This window comes from Rhinopithecus bieti, unplaced genomic scaffold (assembly GCF_001698545.2).
Source record: "Rhinopithecus bieti isolate Rb0 unplaced genomic scaffold, ASM169854v2 scaffold_2915, whole genome shotgun sequence".
NCBI lineage: Eukaryota > Metazoa > Chordata > Mammalia > Primates > Cercopithecidae > Rhinopithecus > Rhinopithecus bieti.
In genome coordinates this window covers 443030-456286 of record NW_016803881.1, presented here as the reverse complement: position 1 = coordinate 456286, position 13257 = coordinate 443030, and the positions used below count along the sequence as shown (strand labels likewise).

General features: G+C 42.4%; 1 protein-coding gene across 2 annotated transcripts in view; it reads right to left on the bottom strand.

Annotated features, from left to right (window-relative positions):
* The window catches only part of CLINT1 (clathrin interactor 1), a 76946-nt gene extending 64228 nt beyond the window's left edge, over window positions 1–12718 (bottom strand). Inside the window, exon 1 of one of the 2 annotated variants that reach the window (XM_017856654.1) lies at window positions 12473–12718. In XM_017856654.1, the coding sequence (XP_017712143.1) occupies window positions 12473–12513 (41 nt within the window). In that variant the 5' untranslated portion in view covers window positions 12514–12718. The remainder of the gene's footprint in view (window positions 1–12472) is intronic. The other variant, XM_017856648.1, reaches the window with a different exon arrangement.
* Window positions 12719–13257: the final 539 nt, after the last annotated feature.

Here is a 13257-nt window from a genome sequence, read left to right as displayed (position 1 = left end):
GGTGGCTCAAGCCTTTAATCCCAGCACTTTGGGAGGCCGAGACGGGCGGATCATAAGGTCAGGAGATGGAGACCATCCTGGATAACATGGTAAAACCCTGTCTCTACTAAAAAATACAAAAAACTAGCCAGGCGAGGTGGCGGGCGCCTGTAGTCCCAGCTACTCAGGAGGCTGAGGCAGGAGAACGGCGTAAACCCGGGAGGCGGAGCTTGCAGTGAGCTGAGATCCAGCCACTGCACTGCAGCCTGGGTGACAGAGCGAGACTCCATCTCAAAAAAAAAAAAAAAAAAAAAACCTTCTGGAAAGAATTCACCATACTAGTTTTGCCATTAAGAATATTAGTGGCTGGGCACAGCTCATACCTGTAATCCTAGCACTTTGGGAGGCCAAGGCAGGAGGAAGGACTGCTTAAGCTCAAGAGTTCAAGGCTAGCCTCAGCAACATACCAAAACCTTAACCTTGTCTCCACAGAAAATTAAAAACATAGCCAGGTGCTGGGTGTGGTGGCGCACATGCCTGTTGTCCCAGCTACTCAAGAGGCTGAGGCCAGAGGGTCACTTGAGCCCAGGAGGTGGAGGCTGCAGTGAGCTGATAGTGCCACTGCATTCCAGCCTAAGCCTGGGCAAAAGAGAAGTGACAGAGCGAGACCTCGTCTCAAAAAAAAAAAAAAAAAAAAATGTGATTCATGGTCAAAATATCAACATTTACAGGAGTCTGGAAGTTGATTCCAAACCTCATGGATCACTTTGAGGGGTTCAAGACTTCAGTGAAGTCACTGCAGATGTGGTGAAAACAGCAAGAAAACTAGAACTAGAAGTGGAGCCTGAAGATGTGACTGAATTGCTGTAATCTCATGATAAAGCTTGAATGATAAGTTGCTTCTTCTGGATGAGCAAAATAAGTGGTTTCTTGAGATGGACTCTACTCCCAGTGAAGGACATTGTTGAAATGACAACAGAGCCTTTTTTTTTTTTTCTTGAGATGACGTCTCACTCCACTGCCCAGGCCAGAGTACAGTGGCACCATCACTGTTCACTGCAGCCCTGATCTCCTAAGCTCAAATAATCCTCCTACCTCAGCCTCTTGAGTAGCTGAGACTACAGGTACACGTCACCACACCTGGCTAATTTTTGTATTTTTAGCAGAGATGGGGTTTCACCACATTGCCCAGGTTGGTCTTCAACTCCCGAGCTCAAGTGATCCACATGCCTTGAAACTCCCGAAGTACTGGGATTACAGGTGTGAGCCAACACAACCTGGCCAAAAAAAAAAAAATTTTTTTTTTTTTGAGATGGAGTCTCACTCTGTCCCCCTGGCTGGAATGGCACAATCTTGGCTCACTGCAACCGCCACTTTCCAGACTGAAGCAATTCTGCCTTGGCCTCCCGAGTAGCTGGGACTACAGGGGCCCACCATTACTCCTGACTGATTTTTATATTTTTAGTAGAGATGGGGTTTCACCATATTGGCCAGACTGGTTTTGAACTCCTAGGCTCAAGCAATCAAGCAATCCGCCCCCCTCTCCCTCACAAAGTGCTGGGATTACAGGCATGAGCCACTGCACCAAGGCCTGAGAATTTTTTTTTTAATTGAGATGCAGTCTCGCTCTGTTGCCCAGGTTGCAGTGGGTAACTTAGCTGATAAAGCAGTAGCAAAGCTTTAGCGGACTGACTCCAATTTTTTTCTTTTTTGAGGTGGCGTCTCACTCTGTCCCCCAGGCTGGAGTGCAGTGGCATGATCTTTGCTCACTACAACCTCTGCCTCCAGGGTTCAAGTGATTCTCCTGCCTCAACCTCCTGAGTAGCAGGGATCACAGGCACCCGCCACCACACCCAGCTAATTTTTGTATTTTTAGTAGAGATGGGGTTTCACCACATTGGCCAAGTTGGTCTCGAACTCCTAACTTCAAGTGATCCACCCACCTCGGCCTCCCGAAGTGCTGGGATTACAGGCGTGAGCTACTGCTCCTGGCCTAATTTTTGTATTTTTAGTAGAGACAGGATTTTGCCATGCTGGCCAGGCTGGTCTCAAACTCCTGACCTCAAGTGATTTGCCCACTTTGACCTCCCGAAGTGTTAGGATTACAAGCGTGAGCCACCGTGCCCAGCCTGCCTCCAATTATAAAAGAAGTTCTACTTTAGGTAAAATGCTATCGAGCAGCATTGCACACTACAGAGAAATCATCTGTGAAATGAAGAATCTATGATGCAGAAAACTTCATTGTTACTTTAAGAAACTGCCACAGCCACTCCAAACCAGCAATCCCACAACCCTGATAAGTCAGCGGCCATCAGCATGGAGGCAAGGTTTTCCAGCAGCAGAAGGATAAATATCTGCTGAAAGCTCAGATGGCTGTAGCTTTTAGCAATAAAGTATTTTTAAATATAATACCACTGCGCATTTGATAGACTACCATATAGTGGAAACAGAACTTTCTTTTTTTTTTTGAAACAGAGTCTTGCTCTGTCGCCCAGGCTGGCGCGCAGTGGCCTGATCTCGGCTCACCGCAATCTCCACCTCCTGAGTTCAAGCGATTCTCCTGCCTCAGCCTCCGGAGTAGCTAGGATTACAGAGTAGCCAGGATTACAGGTGCACGCCACAGCACCCGGCTAATTTCTGTAATTTTAGTAGAGGCGGGGTTTCACCATGTTGGTCAGGCTGGTCTTGAACTCCTGACCTCAGATGATCCACCCACCTTGGCCTCCCAGAGTGCTGGGATTACAGGCATGAGCCACCAGGCCCAGCCGGAAACATAACTTTTATATGAACTGGGAAACTAAAAATTTGTATGACTTGCTTTATTCAAATATTCAGTTTACTGCAGTGGTTTGGAATTAAACCTGGAATATCTCTGAGGTATGCCTGTACAATAATTTTTTGTTTATATGATGTCTTGTAAAAGATTAGCATAAACTGTTAAATACGTATTCTGAAAGTATATCATCTAGATTTAAATCTAGACTATTTTCTAGATGTGTTATCTGTGACACGCTCTTGGCAGTCTGTGCTCAATTTCCTCACCAGAAAACTGAACATAACAATGTTGTCACCTTTGTTCTTGGCACATGGCAAATGCTCAATAACTATTAGCTTTTATTATTAGAAATATCTGGATTTAAAGGATATCCTCTGTAACAAATATCAACTTACCAAATGTAATGTATTCATTCCAAAATATGTGAGCACCTACTGTGTCATAATTGTTTTAAGTGTTAGTAATACAGCAGTAAGCAAAACAAAATTCCTGCCCTCAAGGAACTTGCATATCAGAGGCAGCAGATGAATACGTGTAACAGGGGAAGGCAAGCACAGAAAAAAATAGTGATGAGTGTGAGTGCATACTATGTAATATAGGAGGTCCGCTGAACAGAACAGAGAAAGTGAGGGCCAGCGGTGGGAGAAGAGATCAGAGCAGGGCAGCAAAGAGCCAGATCTGTACAAGCCAGTAAACAATGAGATGAGAAGCCACTGGAGAGTTCTGAACCCATTTGACTTAGTATTTTTAAAGAATCCCTCTCGCTGCTGAGTGGACAGCAGACTATAGGGCTAAACATTTTACATGGCTTCGTGAGAAACAGACCATCCTTCAAAGCCCATTCAGTACTGAACTTATAAGCCAAATACATCAAACTAAGGATATTACTGGCTGGGTGCAGTGGCTCACGCCTATAATCCTAGCACTCTGGGAGGCTTAGGTGGGCGGACTGCCTGAGCTCAGGAGTTTGAGCCCCGGCTGGGAAGCATGGTGAAATCCCTTCTCTACAAAAAATTAGCCGGGCATGGTGGTGCGCACCTGTAGTCCCAGTTACTTGGGGAACTAAGGCGAGAGGATGGATTGAGCCCAGGAAGTCAAGGCTGCAGTAAGCCAAGAGCGTGCATCCCACTACACTCCAGCCTGGGTGACAAGTGAGACCCTGTTTCAAAAAAAAAAAAAGTATTATTTAACCATGGAGTTTAACTACAAATTAAGACATGTAATTTCATCCGTATAACCTAAGTCACTTTAAAAAGTGACAAATGAAAATGAGTATGAGAAAATTAATAGAAAAGGCTCAGTATGCTTATTTGCATTGTCCTTTTTTTCATATTAAAAAAAAATTTTGAGAGACAAAGTTTCACTGTTGCCCACACTAGAGTGCAGTGGCACGATTACAGCTCACTGCAGCCTTCAACTCCTGTGTTCGAGTTATCCTCCCATTTCAGCCACCCACATAGCCGGGACTATAGGCATGCACCACCATGTCTGGCTAATTTTTAAATTTTTTTGTAGAGACAAGGTCTGTGTTGTCCAGGCTAGTCTTGAACTCCTGGGCTCAAGAGATCTTCCCTCCTCAGCCTCCCAAAGTGTTAGGATTACAGGCGTGAGCCACAGCACCTGGCCTTGCACTGTTCTTTAATGACTTACTAAAAATGCATGAAAACAAATGGAAAAAACAAAAACAAAAAACACCAAAATTGAATTTTCAATGCATGCCTTTTTTTCTACTATAAAATATAGCCTATTTGAATGAGAATTTTTGAAACATTTCATTCAGTAATTGTTGAAAAAGCATACACGCACATTTACCAAATAATGGTGAGTGCATGCAAAATTGTAATAAAAGATTATTTATATTAAAGTTATCTAGAACTTAAACACTGTCCTAAGAATTGAGAAGCTAAATAAAATTCACGTCAAAACAAATATCCTAGGCCAGGCACAGTGGCTCACACCTGCAATTCCAGCATTTTGGGAGGCCAAGGTGGGTAGATTGCTTGAGCTCAGGAGTTAGAGACCAGCCTGGGAAATGTGGCAAAACTCCATTTCTACCAAAAATACAAAAATTAGCTGGGCGTTGTGGTGTGTGTCTATTGTCCCAGCTACTTGGGAGGATCACTTAAACTACTTGGAAGGATCGCTTAAACTTGGGAGGCTGAAGCTGAGATGGCACCACTACACTCCAGCCTGGGCGACAGAGCAAGACCCTGTCTCAAAAAAAAAAAAAAAAAAAAAAAAAAAAAAAAATTTTAAAATTAATTAAAAAAATTTTTTTTAAAAAAAAAAAAAAAAAATTCTAAAATTAGCTAACTAGACTCTTCTTAAATGAAGTACAAACCATTCATGTGCACTGTTGCACATTAACAAAATCACTCGCATTTAATAATTTGTTAGCTAAATATATCCATGAGTAATAAATAGCTATAAATTGGCTCTAACATGGGAATATATTACGTTCCTTTACCTGTATTTAATTTTCAGGCAAAAGAGTCCTGAAAAAAACAAAATAATTTCTTGCCAATTTGGAAGAGGGGTTGAATAACCGGAAGGCCCTTTCTCCAATGTGCTTTCCTTGTATGTACTGTTCGCCCATTGTCAAACACCATGAATTTGGTATCACATATTTTAGAGAATTCTTTTTCTTGATATTGTTCGGTCTCAAGAATAAATTGTCTGCTTCAATGTGCATTTATAAAATAAATCTTTTAGGTTTTAGAAATGTTTTACATTAGCAGTTACTTTAAACTCTTGAGAATACACAAAACAAGCTAGACAAAATATTAAGAATTGGCAGATGGAACTCACAACGTGTCTTTCTAAAGACTTTATTCCTCAACATGTCTTTTGAAAGGGTATTTCTGCAATATGCTTTGCAAAATTAAAGTGGAAGCCACTTATGATTTAGCAAAAACAATACAAGGCACAAACAACAGAGGTATTTAAATAAGCTGTCCTATGTGTAGGCTACACTGAGTCTTAAGAGAGAGTACTCACTGAAAATAATGACTTCATGGATGAAGATACAGTTCCTACATACTTGTAAATAACCTAGTCTGACAACGATATCTTTATTTTCTCAAACACTGTATTCCTTTGATTTTTCTAGTATTATACTGTTTTGTGTGTAACAGTAATAATAGTAATAGATGTTTCAAGAGTTTACTGTATGTCAAGTACTATACTGTTTCACATTTAATCCTCACAATCCTGTAAAATATCATCTCCATTTTACAGAGAAATAAAGATACCATTCTAACACATAAGATCACCATTTCTAGTAGAAGAACTAAGATTTCAATCCAGTTCTCACCTGTGAACCACTAGCTAGTCCCAGATTTATTAATCACCATCTGGAGGTACCTTAGTGGCAAAGTACGTTTGGCTAGCAAATTATTATAAAAATACATGGATGGACAAACACATAATCAAGCCAAACAAGAAAAGCTCACATGAAGTGTTAACTTGAAAAACAGAGAAGACTAAACAGTAAAATATGTTGTCACCAAAGGTAGCTGAGACTAAAAGGTTAACTGTATATAAGAACCTTCAAAAGTACTAAAAACGTACTTTGAATCTGTAAAGTGATCTTCACTAAAACAAACATTGGAAACAAGTAGGAAAATAATGTAAGAATACAGAAGGCCAGGGACGATGGCTCTCACCTGTAATCCCAGCTCTCTGGGAGGCCAAGGCAGGCGGAACACATGAAGTCAAGAGTTCGAGACCAGCCTGGCCAACACGGCAAAACACCATCTCTACAAAAATTAGCTGGGCATGGTGGCGCATGCCTGTAATCCCAGCTACTCGGGAGGCTAAGGCAGGAGAATCGCTGGAACCCGGGAGGCGGAGGCCAGTCGCAGTGAGTTGAGATCACACCACTGCACTCCAGCCTGGGTGACAGAACAAGACTTCATCTCAAGAAAAAAAAAGTACAGAAAAAGATTCAACTGTGGAGCCATACTGTGAAACCTTGAGTACTAGCAAATGGCACTCAAAATAAAAAAGGCTAAGTACTGTCAATGGACCTATCAGTAAACAGATGAAAACCTGCCTTGTAGGCCGGGCGCAGTGGCTCACGCCTGTAATCCCAGCACTTTGGGAGGCTGAGGTAGGCGGATCAACTGAGGTCAAGAGTTCAACACCAGTCTGGCCAACATGACAAAATGTCGTCTCTACTAAAAGTACAAAAATCAGCCGGACATGGTAGCACGTGCCTGTAATCCCAGCTACGCAGGAGGTTGAGGCAGAAAAATTGCTTGAACCCAGGAGGCAGAGGTTGCAGCAAGCCGACATCGCACCATTGTACTCCAGACTGGGCAAAAAGAGCGAGACTCCTTCTCAAAAAAAAAAAAAAAAAAAAAAAACTGCTTGTAAACTAAAACTAAAGCGTGCAAGAAAATGTAAGAGGCAGTTAAGTACTTTTTAAAAGCACCCTGACAGTAGTACTAAATAGATTTAACTACAGAAAATTACCCCTAAGAAATGCTAGCAGAAATAAACCAAACTCATCTTTCTTTGGAATTAAATTCTTAGTATCTACTTGTATCCAGTTACTAGAAAAGGAGAATAATTAATTCATTGTTTCAGCAATAACAATTACTTACAGTTGGTTCAAAGAAAAGTTGACATGGGAAGACTAGAAAAGCTGACAACTATCTTACCATCTCTGCTTTCAAATTCCAAGAAGCAAACTGAACAGAGATTTACTGGTAAGATAAGGAAAATAAAGGGGATGACATCTGAAGACTGAAAGAAAAGAAAAACAAATAATCCGTTCAAGTTGTAGCATATCTGTAGTGGCAAGGTTCTTTAAGGCAGGTATTGAATGTTTCAAGTTCGGAAAATAGAGTACTAGACCAGGTGCAATGGCTCCCGCCTGTAATCCCTGCACTTCAGGATGCTGAGGCAGGCAGACTGCCTGAACCCAGGAGTTCAAGACCAGCCTGGGCAACATAGCAAGAACCCTTCTCTACAAAAAAATTTTTAAAAATTAGCCAAGCATGGAGGCATGGCTGTGGTCCCAGCTGCAGTGTACGTGTTTGCGACACTGTGCTCCAGCCTGGACAACTGACTGTGACCCTGTCTCAAAAATAAAAAATAAAAAGAAACTAGAGTACTAATCCAGTAAATAATAAATGTATTGTCTGTTAAAATGAATGAATGTACTATTCTTCATAAAAGCAAAGTTTCTCCCTCTGGAGTCAGGAGACTAGAACAGTAGTTTCTACAACTCTATTACATTATCTAAACATTCAGGAACTAAAACCACGCAAATATACATTAATAAAAATCAACTTATGAGGGAAAATGCAAGCTATGCTTAGAAGAATAACTTAAAATGGACTACCCATAGCTGTTGCCTTAGGACCTAAGCCAGAGCTGTCTGAATCACTATCATAAAAAGGGCCACTGAGGCTGGGCAAGGTGGCTCATGCCTGTAATCCCAGCACTTTGGGAGGCCGAGGTGGGTGGATCACCTGAGGTCACGAGTTTGAGACCAGCCTGGCCAACATGGCAAAACCTCATCTCTATTAAAAATACAAAAATTAGCCAGGCATGGAGGCAGACACCTGTAATCCCAGCTATTCGGCAGGCTGAGGCAGGATAATCATTTGAAACCAGGAGACAGAGATTGCAGTGAGCCGAAATCACGCCACTGCACTTCAGCCTGGGGGATAGAGTGAGACTGTCTCCGAAGAAAGAAGGGGGGACGGGCCACTGATGAAATAGATTTACCACTAATATTACTCCTTGCAAGGAAAGAGAAGGATTTGCTGAGCTTAACCAAATAAGTAGCAGTTTTGATCTACCACTACCATTACTATGTAATGAAGTGTCATCTTCGTTACATTCCTCAAACCTGGAGAGAAAATAGAACCACAGCAACTTTCAATTTTACCATGTATAGGATGACAAAATATAAACATGTCCAATTTTATTACAGCCACAAGTAAAGACAGACAGGTCATAGGATGACAGTGGTTAAGCTAGTGCTCCTAGTTGGTGGGAATGGTGCCACTTATCCTTTCCTGCCACATCGCCTTTTATGCAACTTGACGAGTGGGAAGATACTGGCATCACAAGCTCTGGCAGGCCTATGGTTTTATCTGCTTCCTCTCAGTTCCACAATGTTGTGCAAAACAAATCCCTCTACTGCCACTAGGAGGTGCAGCGATTGTGGAAAATATGCCCCCACTTCCAGAAAGTCTTCAAGGTCTCAAAAGCCAATGTCTGAAATACATCATCAACACTTTGGGTGGCTGAGATGGATGGATCACCTGAGGTCAGGAGTTCGAGACCAGCCTGGCTAACACGGCAAAACCCTGTCTCTACTAAAAATACACAAATTAGATGGCTGTGGTGGCAGGCACCTGTAATTCCAGCTACTAGGGAGGCTGAGGCAGGAGAATCACTTGAACCCCAGAGGTGGAGGCGGCAGTGAGCCGACATCACGCCACTGCACTTCAGCCCAGGCAACAAGAGCGAAACCCCATCTCAAAAAAAAAAAAAAGAGCCAGGCGCGGTGGCTCACACCTGTAATCCCAGCGCTTTGGGAGGCCGAGGCGGATGAATCATGAGGTCAGTAGCTCGAGACCATCCTGGCTAACATGGTGAAACCCCCGTCTCTACTAAAAATTAAAAAAATCAGCCAGGTCTGGGGGCACACGCCTGTAGTTCCAGCTACTTGGGAGGGCGAGACAGGAGAATCGCTTAAACCCAGGAGGCAGAGGTTGCAGTGAGCCAAGATCGCACCACTGCACTCCAGCTTGGACGACAGAGCGAGACTCGGTCTCAAAAAAAAAATAAAATAAGGTAAAATAAATACATCATCATACTTAAGAGCCGCTACCATACTGAATCTAAGAGTGGCTCCAGGAAACACATTTTTCAAAGAGTACATTTTTTTTTTTCTGAAGTAAAACCTCACTGGGTATCAATACACACTAAAAGTCCTAGTCTTCCTGAGTCATGGTGTGTATTTACTGCACAAAATATTTAAGTATAACACTTATTACCACTTTTAAGAAAATTTCCCTTTTCAGCCTAAATTGCCTACAGAGGATAATGGCTAAAAAATTTGTCTGCTATTGTAAAAACTAGTTCCAACTACTTTTCCTTGATGGAAACACATTTCTCCAATAGCCATTAAAGGTGGAAAAAGTCTTACTCTAGCCAGGTCCCCTCATTTTACAGATAAGGAATGCAACATCTGGAGATTCATGTGATTCTGTCTCAAATCATACATACAGCTAATTAAAAAGGTAATGCCAGAATATGAACGAGATAGTTAAACCCCCTAATCTTTATCTCATATAAGCCCTCATTCTATTGATCTACCTATCTGAATAGTCCTTAATCGCTTCACTGTTTCTTCATTTGCAAGTTCCTTCATCATTTTGTATCTCTGATAATCAGACCAGCCATTCTATGGATCTGGTGCACATCTATTATGGCATTATAAGGTGCACAGTCTAACAGATCCACAGTTCTGTAAGATGCTTACATTTGGGGGGAAGAATTTCTTCTCTTCTTGCCAGTGAAAGACGAAAATTAAAATCCCAAGTACTCATCAGTAAATTAACCTCATGTTCTAATCTTAATGTGTCAGACACCCACAAAAGCCTTAAAAAGTCTTTGGTGGCAACATTATTCTATGTTCTCGAATAATCTGGTTGAAGTCTACATCCTAAATTGGGTAGTAAAAGACAGATAATATTTTCAACAATAGCTTTTCCTTTACATAACTACTTACATGGTAAATTTAACCTAAAGCACATGAAGATTAGTAACAAGTGTGATAAGCAAATATGAAAGGTACAACAATAGTAGGAATACTGCCTCAATTTCTGTCTTACAAACAATGTACAGCCTCTTCAAATTTTTAAGTACCACAAATTTAGTCCTCTAAGAGAACAAGGTGTTTCTTAATGGTTTTATTCTGCTGACCTCTGACTTAGAAATAAAGAGGCAGTGCCAGGCACGGTGGTGCATGCCTGTAGTCCTGGCCACTTGGGAGGCTGAGGCGGGAGGATCACTTGAATCCAGGAGTTGGAGGGTTATTGAATTAACAGCAAAAGAATGGACCCTGTCAAAATAAAAAAAAAAAAAAAAAAAAAAAAAAAGGCAGTTTTTAGTCTTCTTTTGGCCTTTAAAAAACTATTTTAAGTTGATATCCTAATTTTACACAAATTAGCTAAAAAAAAGCCAATGAACCTGGATCTGGAAAAGGAACTATTAGTTTATTTCAACTTTGGTAAGCAAAAGCAAAGAATATATAAATAGCTAAAGAGTACAAAATAAACAGCTGAAGCCTTAATAGCCAAATGAGTTGTTATAAAGGAAAATTATTAAAGCAAATCACTTTTCAAACTTGAAGCTTCTCTCTTAAAGAGATTTATCTCTAAATGCAAAACATTTGCTAAGGTAGGTATTGTTGCATTTTCATTTTGAACCAGAAAAAACTAGGGCACTGTGAGGATAAGTAACTTCCCTAAGGTTACAAAGCTTGAACCCAGCTTTGCAGGTTCTGAAACCTATGCTCCTTGGGCACTCTATTGCCTTCTTAGTAGCACAGAAAATATAGAAATATCATCAAGCTCTAAGTTCTATCTCATGTATCAGACAAGGCACTGGAAATTACTTTGTTTAGTGGTGTCAAGAAAACAGTTTGTTATCTATACTTCCTGATTTTAGGTTAGGTGGGTGGCACAAATGAACTGTTTTTCTCACCACACTTATTGCATAATCATTAAAACCCAAAAGGAAGAGGACTGCCTAAATTCTTAAACTTTATTTCCTGCTGGCCTAGAAGACCTTACTTAACCACTGTTATATCTGATTATACTCATTTTAAAAGTTAAGGTTTTCCTTGTGCAAGTAAGAGACTGAAGTTATTTCAGTCTTAAAGGAAATCAACTACGTACTGGTCGTTTTACCTGCTTTTAAAAGCAGATCAACAGGATGTAAAACTGAGTTTTTTTCTTAAGGGGAAATTTCTTAATGACCTCTTAATTTAATCGAATGGAACAGGTAGCACACCAAAAATGATGTGTAGTGGAAAAAGAAACAGAAGAAAAAATCGCAAGAAGTTATATAGTGATCTACTTTCACTAGTGTTAGAAAAGCAAAGGATGAGTCTCTTTTTGAGTAACTTCAGGCTGACCACAATAGCCACTTGTTACACTACTAACACCCACTCCAACACTTCAGGTTCATTAGGAATTAAGAGGAGGCCAAGAAGGTAAAAGACACAATCCAATCAGGTCTAAGGTCTCTCCGTACTACACCCTGAGGGACACAGAGAACCAGTGCATTGTGCCCCCCAACCCCAAACCTTCTCTGCTCCCCAGGAGGCAAAGCCCATAGCCTGGGGCCAAAACAGTCCTCCGGCCAGGGCAGTGACCCAGCGTCAAGCAACGCTCCCCTTATGACCAAAGCGTCGGCACCCAGGGGTTGGAATAGGGGAAGGGACAGGAAGGCCTGGAAAGGAGAGAAGGGTGGCCAAGATGATGTTTTTTAAAACGAGGGAGGGTCCCTCCCCAGCCTCGCCAGCGGGGATGAGGGCCGGGGCCGGGAAGGAGTGGGTCGCCGCCATGATGGGACTGGCAGAGCCGGGGGGCGTGACGTGGGCAACCCCTAGCCCAAGGCCAGCTCCGTCTCCCCCTCCCCCCTCCCCCACGTGGGCCTCGGCCACAACTGCCCCCCGATACTCACGCTTTGTCCACCAGCTCGCGCACCTTCCACATGTTCAACATCGTGTCCCGCGCGGGACGGGCCGCCGCCTCCCTCTCCTGCTCCCCACGGACCCTGGAACACTTCCGTACCGGGGCCGTTCCAGGCCGGGGTCACCGCCGCCCACCGCCTAGAACTCCCCCAGTCAGCTCCTTCCTTTGCCACAGCAGGGGCGCCGCCGGTGACACGTCGAGACGCGGCAGCAGAGGCGCTGCGTGGAGCGGAAGTGCCCGGCTTTCCGCCGCTGCGCGCGGGGCACGCCGGGACTTGTAGTTTTCCCTGAGTGCCGAGCGGGGCCGGTTCAGTTGCGAGAGCTAAGAGGAGTTGGGATAATTTTTCTCAAGCTTTCCCAGTCCCCTGCACCAGACCTACCGAGCCGGAAATTTTGGAGGTGAGGCCCAGCGATCTGTGCTTTTGCAAATCCTCCAGGTGATTCTGATCACGCTCAAGTTTCAGGTGCAGGATCTAGTCACACTCAAACACTTTTCAAATGTAAGGCAGTATTGCTATGTTATTAGTAATGATTATACAGAAGTGTGATTGGCATATGTGTTCCTCATCGACAGACACATCGCTGTATTTATTTCCCAATGCCCAAGTACACTTAGATCTCTAGGCCTTAGTTTCCACCCCTGTAAAATTGAAGAACTTGTATTCTAAATCCTTTTCTGCTCTAATTCTATTATACAATGTTTTATATTTAGACAACTACCTGAAATCCTTGTTAAATACTTTATTATAAACCTCAGAAACTCAGTTCACACTCC